We start from the raw sequence: 15348 nt of genomic DNA on the forward strand, positions 1-15348 counted from the left end.
CGGAGTGCACGGCGGAATACGGGGAAAAAAAAAAAAAAAAACAAAGCAGCAGTTTTAGACTTTAGCGTGAAAAAAACAGAGAGAAACGCGATGAGAACTTGTTGTTTGGAGTTTAAGGCTGAATGCAACTCACAAGTCACCCAGAAATTGTTCTCATTTATACGTCCCTCTTTATGAAATGAAGTCAACCTCCTCTTTTTATTTATTTATATTTTATTTTTTCTTTATTTGATCGATAATAATTGATCAATTTAATAATTCATCAAAGTACCCTTATTTTTTTTTAAATTGATTTATTTATCTATTTATTTTTTTCCGATCATATCTTGCAAAATTTAATCCAGTTTTTCAGGAGTTTTTTTTTTTTTTTTTTTTTTTACCCCCATTTTTTTTTTTCTTCAACTTTAACTTTTCCACTTTTTTTTTTTTTTTTTTTAGTTGACATATTGATCCGCATCACTTCATATTCTGCATTTATAGAAACATATAAAGCGCTGAGTTTTTGTTGTTGGAGCGAGTTGTCGGTGCCAAAGTGCACGTGAAGTGAGTTACGTCCGCGGGTCGATTATAACGCCGCCGTTGATCACGGCAGCCGTTACTTAACTGTCAGCGCTTTTGGTAAACACAATCATTTTTTAAGACTGAATTAATCCAAGTCTGTATCTACAGAAGACAACTGTCACGCCATTGTCCTTCTCCCCCCTTCTGTATTCATCTTCATCAAAGAAATGATGAGGTTTTAATAAGACTCTCTGCTTGTCACTGCGTGATCCGTCTCCGCCCTAATCAATATACAATATTTCACCGCCGCCTCTGCCGAGGCGGAGTGACAGAGTAATGCCGGGCCTTTATGTCAGATACCCTCAGACTCTTAAATGTGTCATTTTAATCATCCGAGAGCCTTCATTTACCTTTAAACGCCATAAAAGAGGAGTAACAGGTAGCGGCGGTCGGTAATTGCTTTTGTGTTGGGTGATGACGAAGAAGAGACGCCGCTTTGTCTTCCTCTGCCCTCCTCCTCGCACAAAAGGCTGATTAAGAGTGAGTTTTTTTATTTTATTATTTTTTTTTTTTATTTTTTTTTTTTTTGGAAATAACTGCCTGCGCGATATGTTCGTAGGTTAGAATTATTTTTGTTGGGTGACACAATGCCGATAAATCCGCCGTGCTCGGGGAGGGAGAGGCTCCTGTCAGCTGTGGCACCTCAACAATGGCGGCGGGTTTGACGTTAATACTACGCGTGTTGACTTGATGTCAGTTTCCCGGAGGTCGGCGCCGAATGCGGAGGAGGCAGCCGATTGTACCTCGCTGTAGTTTGTGGGAAGACAGTTGAGAAGTTTTGACGAGGAGAAAACAGCGGGAGTCGGAAGACGGCTGGTGACAAAAAGTTCAACGGGCGCCGCCGATCGCCGAGGATTTGTTTGAGAAGTTTCGCTTGCCGGGTTTTCGCGTGAAGAAGCTTCTTTAAAAAAAGACGCGTTCGCTTTGGGACCCGAGTTACCAAACGGTATCAGAACAACGTCGGAGTAGAAGAGCGAAAGAGTGGCGACGTCAACCGGGATGAACGTTCTTCACGACCGAAACGGTTTCAAGATCGACTGAAATCTGAAAAAGATGGCGCCGTAAATGGACTTTCGAGAGCGGACTTAAAAGAAGCTTCGAGACCCGACCGCGAGTTACCAAACGGTATCCGAACAAGGTCAAACTAGAAGAGCGAAAGAGTGGAAACGTCAACCGGGATGAACGTTCTTCACGACCGAAACGGTTTCAAGATCGACTAAAATCTGAAAAAGATGGTAAATGGACTTTCGAGAGCGGACTTATAAGTAGCGATAAATCGGGGGGCCTTAAAAAAAAATGTGACAAAAACGAACCAGCAGTTTTAGACTTTAGCGTGAAAAAAACAGAGAGAAACGCGATAAGAACTTGTTGTTTGGAGTTTAAGGCTGAATGCAACTCACAAGTCACCTGGAAAATTGTTCTCATTTAAACGTCCCTCTTCACAAAATGAAGTCAACCTCCTTTTTTAATTTATTTATGTTTTATTTTTATTTTATTTTATTTTATCAATAATAATTCATCAATTTAATAATTTATCGAAGTGCCATTCTTTTTTTAAAATTGAGTCATTGATTTTTTTTTTTTTTTTCCATCATATCTTGCAAAATTTAATAAAAAAATCTAAAAAAGATAGTTGATGGACTTTCGAGAGCGGATTCATAAGTAGGGATAAATCGGGGGGCCTTCGGAAAAAAATGTGCGACGGATTGAACGGAATCGTGAAGAACGCGGGCGAGAAATCGTCCGAAAATGCACGAAAAAGGAAAACCCGGTGTCTGGAAACGAGGGGAGGCGCGGGACATTTTTGTCCAGGAGGAGTCAAAAGATGCACGTTTGCAAAAAAAAAAAAAAAAAAAAAAGCCTCCAGAAAACCTCCCGGATCTTCTGGGATCTCTTTCTTCAGAGCGTTCGCCCCTCATTTATCATGCGGGAGTTTTGAAGTCAGTGTCGCCGGCGTGGATGCTCCCCTCGCTCCTTTCACTCGGGTAGAATAGCCCCCTTTAAAACCTGTCCGGCCCGAGATAATTTCATTCAGCCGGCCCCTCGGCCTGAACCCGGAGATCAGGTTCACAGCGAGCCTCCCGGCCTTTTGTCCCGGCGGCCCCGCGGCCCCACCTTCTTCAAGAAGGTCCTGGACGCGGCTGAGAAAATGAAGGTGAATCCCCCGCCCCCGCCCCCGCCTCCCCGTTTGGAAATCGGCTAAATTTGACGTTGCGAGGGTCCCTACCTCCAGACTTTGTCCTCTTTTTCTGGAACAAAGGCAGAGTGTGAATAGTGCCAAGGTAGATTTGGACCACCCAGGCGTCCCAACGTCTCTCTCCGAGGACCATTACTCAGTCTGAACTTGCCTAAACCCTTGTGATCACACCTCTTGAAAAGGTTTTGTTTCCTCCGTCGATTGGTATTCGAGACAGGTCACCGCGCTCCCACCCTCCGTCCGCCCGCCCCCTCCCCGGCCAGCCGCCGCCGCCCCCTCCTCCTCCTCCTCCTCCTCCTCCTCGCCGCCGCCGCCGCCGCCTCCCCCACTCCGTGTTTGAAAGCCCTGTTTTCATTTTAATTTGCACCTGTTGTGCAGTTGTTCGCTGCGGGCAAGTGCAGGCCGGCCGCTCGGACGTGTTAGGAGGCGATGTGGGGATCTTTTGATATGTAGAGCGTCTGCAGAAATGTCATGCAAGAAGTTGGTTCGCCCGACTGACACATTTCACATATTTCAAGTATTTATCCTGAATATTTAAGCACCTCATTGGCTTTTATTAGCTGGATTCACACTCATTCTGTCGAGATGATTGCGAAAATAATAATAATAATAATAATGATAATAACAATAATAATAATAATAATAGTAATAATAATGAATATGGTGAAAATAATAATGATAATAATAATAATGGAAACATCAGCTTTAAAGAATATATATATGGTTAACAAAACTCATATACCAAATGTTACAACAGCTGCCCCCCCCCCAAAAAAAAAAATAATTTTAGTTAATTAATATAAGTATTTCAATTACAAACATAGGTGTTGCTTAACAATAATAATCATATAAAATAGCTGGTTTTAAGAGTGTATCTAGGGTGAACAAACAACAGCAACCCCAAAAATAAAAAAAATATAAATATAAACTCATTAATAAAATATACTTTTTTTAATTACAATTATATATGTTACTTAAAAGTACTAATAGTAACGATATTTATATAAAATAATGGAAAGATAGCTGATTGAAAGAATGTATATATGGTTAACAAACTGACATACCAATTAAAACAACATCAACCCCCAATAAATTAACTTACCTTATGAAATACTTTATTTAAAACCAGACATGTTACTTTTCTAAAACTCCCATTTTATCTCTAGGAAAAAAAAAAAAACTATCATATTTCAAAAAATAATTCTAAAATAACCTGAGAAATTGTTAACCAATGTTAGTGACTCGTTATCTTCCCAGCCATTTTAATATCCGATGAAATCAAACGCACATTTATCGCTCACAAACAGGAATCCGACACGTGTTTAAAAGCATTTAAGGGTGTAGCGGCAGCTGCCTCCGAGGTGTGTCCCCGCGCCGCACCATCTGCGCTCCCCCCCCCCTTCCGCCCGCCATGCCCGCCAGCGCCGCCTCCTCGCCCCGACTTTGCACCGACAACCTGCGGATGAGCGGTGACTCATTTGCACGAGGGCCACCTTTGATTGAGTTCACAGCCCTTATTTACAGGACGGTTATTTTTAGCGGCGTCGGCATATGTCTGGGACCCGAGTGGCGAGGAACCGAGGCGTCTCCCGCCGACGCCCCCCCCCCTTCCTCCCGACATTGGCGTGCGTCTCCTCGCGTTCCCACCAGGCCCGCAGGCCGCCCGTCTCGTCTCCATACGTTAGGAACCATTTATATTTATGTTCACGGTTCAGCGCCGATGCAAACGTAAAGACATGCGACGGGTTACGCGCCATGAATAATCCGCTGTAGGTGAAGCCCTTTGTATGCGCGGCAGCCGCCGTCGTAATATCGCGGCCGCTATGCCGAGCATCTAAAACGCGGCGGTTATTCCGCGGAGCAGAGCCGTCTTGAAAGGTGCAGCTCGTTGGCATCCGAGGCATGTCGGAGCGACTGGAAATTAGTGGCTATTTTGGCAGGCATCTTCCTGGACAGCTGTCTGCCCACCGCTGCGGTTCAGTCACAGATTCCAGGCGCGGATGCGGTAATTGGGGTGTAACGCACCAAAAAACAAAAGAAAGAAAAAAGAAGAAAACGGCAAAAAAGGACCCACGCCTTAGGTTCGAGCGGGGATGCGGCGGCGAGATTTTTCCAAAACAAGTCGCGTTGCCTTCTTTCATCAACCGCGTCGGTGTCACGCGTTTTTTTTTTTTTTTTTTTCGTATGTTTTCGGCCCTCCGTCGCGGATCTTCCGTGGCGTCGCTCACCCGGCGGTTCCTTCTCGTCCCGCAGCTCTGAACTACGAGAATGTGGTGGAGACCGGCTCGGAGACGGAGGAGGAGGACAAGCTGCAGGTGTCCGAGGAAGACCCCCTGATCAACGGCACCGGCAGCCCGGCCAGCCTCAACAACCTGGAGGCGTCGCCGCGCGCCGAGAGCCACGGCCTGCTGACCAAGGACGAAGAGGACGACGAGATGCGGGACAGCGGCGTGGAGCACATCTGGCCCGACAACGACATGCTGAGCGCCTCGGTGGACGGTACTGGTGAGTGTCGTGGGTTTTTCACCTTTGACCTCTTTGGATAAGCGGAAAACGGACGCACGACGACGACGACGGTGTAAAACGAAAACCTTCGTCCGTCGTGGAAGTGCGTCTCACCTCTTGGCGTCTTCATAAAATCGACATTAAGAAACAAACTCAGAGTGGCGGCCGTCTGCCTCGACCAGCACTGCCCATATTAATAAATAAGACTTCCTTATTATTCATAAGAAATGAATAGTTAAAGAAAAACAAACAAAAAAAAAAGAAATAAATACAAATTTAAAAATAAATACAAAAATAAATGAATAAATAGATACAAATAGATGAATCAATAAATTCCCCAAAAAATAAAGAAATAAATACGAATGAAAAATAAAGAAATAAGTAGATACAAATAGATTAATAAATAAATAAATAAATAAAACAATAAAATAAAGAAATAAATGCAAAACAAATAAATAAATAGATAGATATAAATAGATGGATCAATAAATTCAAAAAATAAAGAAATAAATACGAATGAAAAATAAAGAAATAAGTAGATACAAATAGATTCATAAATAAATAAATAAATAAAACACAAAATAAAGAAATAAATGCAAAACAAATAAATAAGTAGATAGATACAAACAAATAAATATATAAATAAATACAAAAAAAAAAAAAAAATACAAATGAATAAATAAATTAAAAATAAATAAATAACTGTATGTGAGACGGTTTGCAGCGTGTTGATCCGACTCTTTTATATTTCCGTGATTAAAACCGTCATATTTTTCTTCTTGAATCTCGGAAAGTGAGGCTTCCTGCAGCTCGGGTTCCCCAGATGTCTGTTCAGGTAGCTCTAAGCCCACTCGGGGTGACTTTGCCGTGACTGTGTGCTCCTGCTGCCGCTCTGCGGTTCCGACTTACGGCGTAAACCTCCTTCCATCTGGTGCCCGGGGTGACTTAAGCAAACAGCGGCGAGCGCTGGGCAAACAGCGCCGGAGCCCGGTCTGAAAGCGAAACCCCGACGATGATCCTTCAGGAGGCGGGCGCCGTCGACGGTTTCCCGGTGAACCGTCGAAGACCATTTGGTTCGGACTTATACCGAGACTTACTCTGAGCCCCGACAACCAGGAAGTATTTACAGAAATGTATAGTCTCTAAAGAAAAAAAAAAAAAAGAAATGAGAGGCAGAAGGAGGTGACAATGAGTTTGCTTGTGCAAATTTTATTTTCATTTTATTTTTCTTGATACAGTATTAAAAAACAAATAAATATTAAATGTACAAAATTAATATATTAAATGCAATAAATATTAAATGAAAAATATACAGTGGACTCAATCACTGAAAATGTGAATTTTAGTGTGATAAATGAAATGTAGTAAATTTATTAAAAAATGCAAATACATTGTAATTACGTAGCTATATTAACTTAATTAATGTTCAAAAATATGTGAACTGAATACAATCATGTCATGAATGTCCTCAAAAAAGAGGAAAATAAATCAAATGATGTAGATGATAGAAAAAAAAAAACCTTCTCACAACGTTCTCAAATAGGGAAATAGATTTTCCCAAAATGGATTAGCACAGCGTTTAAGACACAAAGAGAAAAAAACGTTTTAGAAAAATCCTCCGCCCGCTCACCCGAGGGGAGCTCCTCCGTCACCGTCAGGTAAAATCCTCCAAAACTTGACGGACTTATCATCTTCTGTCGGTCACGGATGTTTGAAAGATAAATACTTTTAATTAGGGGGCAGGGGTGCAGTCATTAAAGGAAGCTAGGGCTGCTGCTGCTGCTGCTGCTGCTGCAGAAAAAAAAAAGTCATTAACAATCTTAAATGAAATTTTTATTTTTATGATAGCCATTTACATGTATAATAAGAGTCAATGATTCTTGGAAGCATGTGACGGGAACAGAGTGCGGCGAGAAGTCATGTAAGACAGCCCATTTAAATGAGCCGACCCCCGCTATTCATTTCTGCTAATGAACCGGTTGTGGACGAAAAAGAAAAGAAAAAAAAAAAAAAAAAAGAGGTAGGAACATTTCGGCTGTCTTAAATTTTAACACGGGGGGAAAAAAAATTGCAACATTTATTAGGGATAAAAACGCAGGGTTCGGTGTCGACGCCGGCTCCTCCGGGGGATGCAGGGGAAGAAAAGACAGTTGGGTAAATAAATCAAGATAAAGGATAAACAAGCTGTCGTTGCATACGGTAATTGTTTATTTGATAAAGACCCGCGGTGCCATAATGTCTGTAATTCAACTATGTTGCAATTCCCAGATAATACGCTTCTCGTGTGATAAAGTGTCTGACATATTTCGAAGAGCAAGTCAAGTTCATTAAAGCGTTCGGGAGGCTCTTTCCCAATCTTGCGGGCGCTGTGTTTCCCGGCCTGTATTTTTTTTTTTTTTCTCCTCTGTTTCTCGGTGCCTAAGTGTCTACAGTGATACCTCAGCACATAACTTAGGCCTGAGATAAGTCAGCACCCACCCACCCCCTCACACACACACACACACACACACACACACACATGGAGACGCCCCTGCCTCCTCCTTCCTAATCCGAGAGGATTCGGGACGCTATCAGGAGTTTTGCGCGCAGGTCCTGGAAGCGTTAGTCTGCAGAAAGGCAGCGGCGGGAGAGACTTGGGGTGGCGTCACGGGCTTCGTACGCCAGCCGAGGCTCTTCTTGCACGGAAGAGCGGAGAACAAACGTCCCGCCGCCTCACCATTCCAGCGGCCGAACCCCCTTCTGGCATCCTCCCTCCCTAAATCTACTCCCGCTGATTTCTTTGTCGTTTCGCTTTTTTTTTTTTTTTTTCTCCCCCCTCCCTTTTCTTTGTTACTTATTATGGGCTAATTTTTCCTAATTCCATGATAAATATGTTTCCAATAACAGTTGTTTATGCTTTTTTTTTTTTTTTTGTTTTTTTTTAAGGAAAAGTCTGTTTTTTTTTTTCTTTTTTTTTTTAGGTAGACATTTTGTCATTTTATTTTTCATTTTTACTTTTTTCAATAATTATGACCTGATTTTTGAATCTTTTTTTTTTCCCTTTTTTTTCTCCCCCTCCCTTTTCTTTGTTACTTATTATGGGCTAATTTTTCCTAATTCCTGACAAATATGTTGTTGATGTTTTTTTTTTTTTTTTTTTAAGGAAAAGTCTGTTTGTTTTTTTTTTTTGTTTTTTTTTTGGTAGACATTTTGTCATTTTATTTTTCATTTTTACTTTTTTCAATAATTATGACCTGATTTTTGAATCTTTTTTTTCCCTTTTTTTTTTATTTGGGCGGGACAAGAGGGGGGGGGCGGGGGTAATCTTTGGAACAATTGTATTCTTCCTGATATCTCAGCATATTTTTTTCTGTGGGAATGCCTCGCAAATTTGTCCAACTCCATCCAGATTTTTTTCCGTAAGATCCCTGCGAGTTTTTTTTTTTTTTCGTCCGAAGCCTCTCCGGAGCATGTCTGATATGTGGCACGGACACGTCGGAGGCAGACGATTACAAGACAATGCAGCCTGTGTGGTTTGCATGTCAGAGAGGAGAACAAACAGTTTATCGCCTTCTGATTCCAGGGCACAATCACAGTTTTGTGTCTGGCATCGTCCTTGACATTCCCTCATCCCACAGCGAGGCTGGACACGATGTGCTGGAAAGCATGACATCATTATCACTCGCAGACATTTTCAAATAAATCACCTGCCCTCTTGTCCAAAACATCTGAGCTGACAAATCCTCCATTTTTTTTTTTTTTTTGTATCCCCTCCCTCTCGTGTTTGTCGTTCCTTTAATTCGGTCAAATTTGGCCGGTCCCACTTTGATAAAAACGGCGTTCGGTGTTTCCATTGCACATCCGTCAAGCTTTTGTGTCCTTAATTCAACATTTAAACACCTCCCGCTTCCAGGAGTTCCCCCGTATTTTTGAATAAGTGCAGTGTTTCAGAAGCTTTTCCCATCTTGCCAAGAATAAAACTCACTGTGTTTCTTGGCGGCTCGGGGTTTGAAAGAGGGGGGATGGAACAGTGACACACACACACACACACACACACAAATATCTGCAATTGACAACTTAAATCTAAAAATATCAGTCTGGATTAGCTTTCAAAAACCTGTTTTCACCAAATCTTTAACGATTGTTAGCAATAAAGAGGGGAGAAGAAAAAAAAAAAAATGACAGCTTGAGGATGAATGAGGCGAAATGCAGCCAGGCAGAACTTTAAAGCGACTGTGACTGCGGCGACCGGCCGTAAAAATAGGAATGTTTTCACAATAAACAGCATCAGCGCCGCTATGAAAATAGGTGGAATTACTGTCGGGCCAAGGTATTCTGGACTCCCGGGTCCGGAGCCGCTTTCAAACCTCAACACGGCTCCTCCAGGAGGTGTGTACCTTACCGCCTCAGGTCTCCTGTGATTTACTGCTGATATAACATACTTTTCCAGCGTTTAGTGGACACTTTGATTCAAACTGCTTTCCGTGAGCCAGAATAGACGCATATTTGTGGCGCACTTGACTCGAGGAGGCGTTTCTGTCTTTTTTTTTTTTTTTTCCCTCTCCAAAATTTGCACGTTTCAGGGCTTCTGTAAAGATGTCAACGCAAACAAAGTTGACCTTTTGTTTTTTTTTTTTTTTTTCAGATTTCAGAATAAAAGTGGGGGATTTGGTGACTCTCATTATCCCCAGTCATTTTATTAACTGGAATGTTATTTTTATAAATTAATTCTATTCAGATTTTCACATTCTCTAGGGGATTATTTTCGTTTTATTCTATTTTTTTCGGGGGGGGGGGCATCATCATCATCATGATCATCTGTATTGTTATAATAAGTTTTGGGTTTAATCCTTTTTCTTTGTTTTGTCTTATTGTTCAAACTGTGACACTAACTTTTCATTTATTTAATTATCATTTATTTATTTTTAATTTTTTCTTTAATTTATTTATTTTATTCTTTTTTTTCTCTAATTTGTCAGGAAGTTGATTTGTTAGATAAAGTTTCCCTTTTTTTTTTTTTTTTGGCCAAACTTTACTGATCTGAGTTTTCTCAATTTAAATCTTGTTGTTTTTTTTTTTCCGATTATCCATCGGCAAACCGACACCGGGATTCGGTAAAACAAACGTTTACCGGCAGAAACAATGAAATGGATAAATCAATAAAACACACGGCAAACACAAATCGCTTCGGTCATTTTCGGAATTTTCTATCCTCCCTTTCCGCGCACGGAAAGAACGGGGGCCACCGCTAACCGTTGTAAAATTGAATTTCGCTTCCCGTCCGGTCACGCTGCCACTTTGCAGCCAGCGGGGTTGGCATGGGAGGTGGACGCGGTATTAGTCCACCTCCTACTGGAAGCGGGCGTCCATCCCTCCAGACCACAGATAACAAAAGTTTTCCAAGGTAAATAGGGGAGAGTGGAGGCCCAGTAAATCCCGCTGGTCATCCCCTTGCGTCAGACCCAAAGTATGCGGCCAAATTTGATTACCCAAAGCAAACACGGTGCCTATGAGGACACACGAATGCGAGGGAGCGCTGACAAAAGGAGGCGAGGGGGTCGGCGGAGGGTGGGCTTTCATATTCGCTGACATCTGATACGCGCGGAGTATATTTTTAATCTGTTTTGTTTTGTCCCGGCTTAATTTATGTTGTTTAAAAGCCATTTATTTTCCCATACTGCCGCTGTGGTTTCGATGCCGCTTGGCAGACGTGCAATCAAATGTACAGAGGAGGGGAAAAAAAAAAAAGAAAGAAACTCGCAAGGGGAAAGTTATACTGAGAAATGCCCCTCCAGAAAAAGCCTGTCATTATTCTGAAGACATTGACAGGGGTATTTATCATTTCACCGCATAAGCCAAATCTTTAATTTCAAGGCGAGTCGTGAGCCTCCACAACTATTAGGCCCATTGTTTCCAGGCAAAAATAAAAAATTCTTTTCTGCTTCTGGCTTTTGTGCGGCGTCGTGTAAGCAGGAAAACATTATTATCAACACTCCAACCGCCACCTTTCCTGTGACATCTCGAGAAGCCGGTTTAATGGACGCCCAGATATGCATCCCATCCTGCCGAGGACACGGAGGAACGGCTTCTCGGAAGCGCCGACGCTCGATTTTTCTTTTTTTTTTTTTTCTTTTTTTTTTTTCCCCCCCAGACAGAAAGGAGGGACCGGAGGGGCCGCCTTTAGCTGATTGTCCGATCTCCGTCCTCCTCCTGACCGTCGGGGGGGGCGACGAATGTGTCCGAGGAGGGTTTTTGTTTACGAGGCCGTCAGTCGGACGTGTATTTACAGCCGCCTCACCTGTGCCAGGACAATATCCGCCCGTCTGTGCCGCCATTATCCTGATTGGCACTAAGACTCGGCTCCTGGAAGTCAAGTTATTCAAACGGCGAGGCTGCCGCAGGCACAAACGCGACCGCTAGATCGAATAAAAGGCAACTTTTTATTCAAACTACTAACACACGGACATTCAACGGTCTCATTTATACATAAAAGTCCTCCTGTGTTTTTGGATCCATATTTATTTTAATATCTGCGCAGGGTTTGCAAAATCAAAAAATAGCACAATCGAGTGTAGTTTTAATAACACTCTGTTTAATGGCACTTTATTTAAATGGCCACTGCAACGGAGACCAAGAGTCAGCGTTTTTTTGTTTTTTTTTTTTTCATTTTGTTTTGTTTCACAAGCATGGAGATTCAAGGACCTTACAAATGGATAAAACCATATAATTCAAGAAAATAAATGAAGAAATAATTGAAAGAAAGAAATATTCACCGGCGAGGCTTAGAAAAGTGATAAATAATTAGTTAAAATGAATAGATATTCACCAGCAAGGCTTAGAAAATGAATGCATTAACAGTTAAAATGAATAAATATCCATTTGATAATATATAAGATCATATTTAGAAATGAAAGTCATTGCATTGTTTTTAATTCTAATGATAACAATAGAATTGCGGTGGAAGGGATTTAGTAAAAGTGCATTTTCTCACAAAACAGATTGAATGACGCTTCTCTACGTTTCCAACAAATGCAGGGCTTTTAGGTTGATTTTATTTTTGGTTTGTTTTTTCTTCTCAAAATCTTAAACACGGTGTGCCAGGAGCGGGTTAAAAAGACAAGAAGTCCGCAAAGACGTCTTTTCGACCTGCAGAGTTTAATCAGATCAGGTCTCGCCGGGCGCCGCTTGATCCAACTAGTAATTTAGTCTGATCACAACCGAACTGCACGCAGAGGCTTTAAATAATAGCATCCTCCTGTCTCCTCTGTTTCACTTGGCTTCACTTGAACATACTTCACCAGAAAACATACATTCCTTGGCTCCGCCCACTTGTGGTTTACCCCAACCAATGGGGTTATTTCGGCCCTGCCCCTGAGAGACGTTTGCGCAACTAAAACTCTTAATTTGTGGCACCGGGGTTGTATTCTTTTTAGTTAGCTGTGAGAGCTCTGCCAGGGTGTTTTTTTTTTTAATTTTTTTTCGTTTAGTTTTCAGGGAGCACTGGAGGGTCGGGGGGCTAAATTACAAAGGAAGAAAAAAAAAAAAATATATATATATATATATATATATATATATATATATATATGTAGCTGCGAGAGCTCTGCCAGGGTTATTTTTTTTAAATAATTTCTTTTATTTTTTCGTTTAGTTTTTATGGTGCATGGGAGGGTCAGGGGGCTAAATTATGAAAAAAAAAAAAAGTATATATATATATATAAACCCTGGCAGAGCTCTCGTTAATGTATATATATATATATATATATATATATATATATATATATATATATATATATATATAGGGTTTTTTTGTTTGTTTTTTTAATTTTTTTTTTTTTATTTTTTTCGTTTAGTGTTTAGGGTGCATGGGAGGGTCGGGGGCTAAATTACGAAAAAAAAAAATTATATATATATATATATATATTTACAGCTGCGAGAGCTCTGCCAGGGTTTTTTTTTTCTATAATTTTTTTTTATATTTTTTATTTAGTTTTTAGGGTGCATGGGAGGGTTGGGGGGCTAAATTACGAAAAAAAAAATATATATATATATATATATATATATATATATATATATATATAGCTGCGAGAGCTCTGCCAGGGTTGTTTTTTTTTTATAATTTTTTTTATATTTTTCGTTTAGTTTTTAGGGTGCATGGGAGGGTCGCGGGGCTAAATTACGAAAAAAAAAAAAAAAAAAAAAAAAAAGAAATATATATAAATAAATAAGAAATCTCCCACAGTACCGGGGGGATAAAAGAAACCCGCCAAATGACATCCGATAAAACACGCGTGATCCCGCATGCAGAGGATTGCAGCGGCGTCACAGCCAGGGAGTAATAAGCTCCGGCTGCATGTTGGCTGGGGCCCGATGATTGCTCAGGTGGATGTGCTCGGCGTTGTATTTAATCGGCGTGTTTGGCGATTGAAGCTTTTCCTTGCCTCCCCTGCCCCTCGTTGTCATGTTAAAGGTAAATAAGTCACTGTCTGGCTCGGATGATAGCATTCATTAGGCACGGCGAACAAAGCGGCGGCACGCTGCGATGCGCGGCGGTGCCTTTATTGCTTCCTCCATACCTTCTTCTTAAAGGCCTCATTGTCAGCATTTGTCTGTTTGCACACCGACCGAGGTGCTCGCTTCCTCCCCCTCGCCATCTCCCTCCTCCACCTCACGTGTTCTCCTCTGTTTTCTCTTGCAGATGAAATGAAAGATGATTTTGACACCCTGGGGCCCGATGCTACTTTGCAGGCGGTTGGAAACGGTACAGGTGAGCCAAGGAGGACGTGTCGAATGTGCTCCGTTTTGATGTTCTACGCCGTCTGTTTCCGTAACCTTTTGTTCCTTTTCAAAAAGAGGACGCTTTACATGTTTCTCAACCACCTTGGCTTATAACCCTGGAAACAAAGTCGTGTCTGCATGTGAGCACTCACTGCAGCTTCCAGTTTTTCTAGCGCTCTGGGTTTCGGTTCAAAGATGTTCCCACCTGGCAGGGAGATTTTTTTTTTTTTTTTTTTTAATCTGGTGGGGTAAGTTCACGCCAGGCTGGAAAAAAAAAAAAAAAAAAAAAAACTCTTTATGTATGTGAATAGGAGAGGCTCTGTCTGCGTGAGATGACATGAAAATGAATAATCAGGATGCGCTCAATTAGGAATATTGTGCAGATTACAAGCCGCATGTTTAATCCTGGCTCGGCCGCAGGAGCAAACCACCAATGATGGTGAGAAGGTCAAAAAACAGATGAAATTTTAAAGCGGGAAAAATAAAAGCATATTTTTAGAAACAAAAAGAAGGAAGCGTCGGGTCCTCCAAATATTTAAAAAAAAAATCACCTTTTTTTTTAAAATAATTTTAAATCGCTCCATCTGTTTTCGGACATCGTATCGGTTTGCGAAGACCAAATCCGTCCTGAGATTTTAATCGTGACGTCTTCATCCATCACGGGTGGACCTGCCGCCGCCGCCGCCGCCGTGCTTCGAAAACGGAACGGGGTTTCCACACCTGCGGCGAGACAATCCGTCGATTAAATCGGCTGAAATTGTCCGAAATGTTGGAAGGACAAATATGGCGTCAGTCGTTGGACCCAAAAGTCCATGTTCCATGTTTTTTTTTTTTTTTTTTTAATCTATTAAACATCCACGGCTCCCTTTGGATCGACGAACGCCAGGTTTGAAACACAAGTTTCCAGATTAAAATTCTTTTTTTTTTTTTTTTCATTTTTCAGAAAACTTTGAGGTTGTATTTAACAGACTTTACGACCCTTAACCGATTCAGAAGAAGGCCAATAAAGAACCGGCTTCTCCATTCAAGTCTTTGGACGCGTAAAGAAATGACTTTCCGGTTGGGAGTGACGGGACGGCTATTCTTGATTTATTTCTATTCGACGTTGACGTCCGTCTCCGAGTTTGCCGAGTTTGGCCTTCACGCTTCGCCCGTGACCCGCCTTCCGTGAACTCCTACCTGCCATTTTCCATGAAGCCACCGAAAAGGCAGATCCGCAGCCGCAAAAGCCCCTCCCGTTCCATGATTTCATCCTGCCCACTTTTGACGATTGGCCTCCGGATGCTACGATGGTAAACCAAAGTCACCCCACAGAACGCCACGCAGCCCTG

At 41.6% G+C, this 15348-nt stretch overlaps 1 protein-coding gene across 4 annotated transcripts in view; it reads left to right on the plus strand.

Annotated features, from left to right (window-relative positions):
* The window catches only part of zeb2b (zinc finger E-box binding homeobox 2b), a 107596-nt gene that overhangs the window by 73380 nt on the left and 18868 nt on the right, over positions 1-15348 (plus strand). For 2 of the 4 annotated variants that reach the window (XM_086148528.1, XM_086148530.1), the window contains exons 3-4: positions 5012-5263; positions 13938-14006. In XM_086148528.1, the coding sequence (XP_086004654.1) occupies positions 5012-5263; positions 13938-14006 (321 nt within the window). Of the gene's footprint in view, positions 1-5006; positions 5264-13937; positions 14007-15348 lie in introns of all 4 variants that reach the window. The other 2 variants (XM_086148527.1, XM_086148529.1) reach the window with 1 other exon arrangement.

Source organism: Fistularia commersonii, chromosome 6, assembly GCF_037954325.1.
Source record: "Fistularia commersonii isolate RoL2024-O1a breed Wild chromosome 6, RoL_Fcom_v1.0, whole genome shotgun sequence".
Classification (NCBI taxonomy): Eukaryota; Metazoa; Chordata; class Actinopteri; order Syngnathiformes; family Fistulariidae; genus Fistularia; species Fistularia commersonii.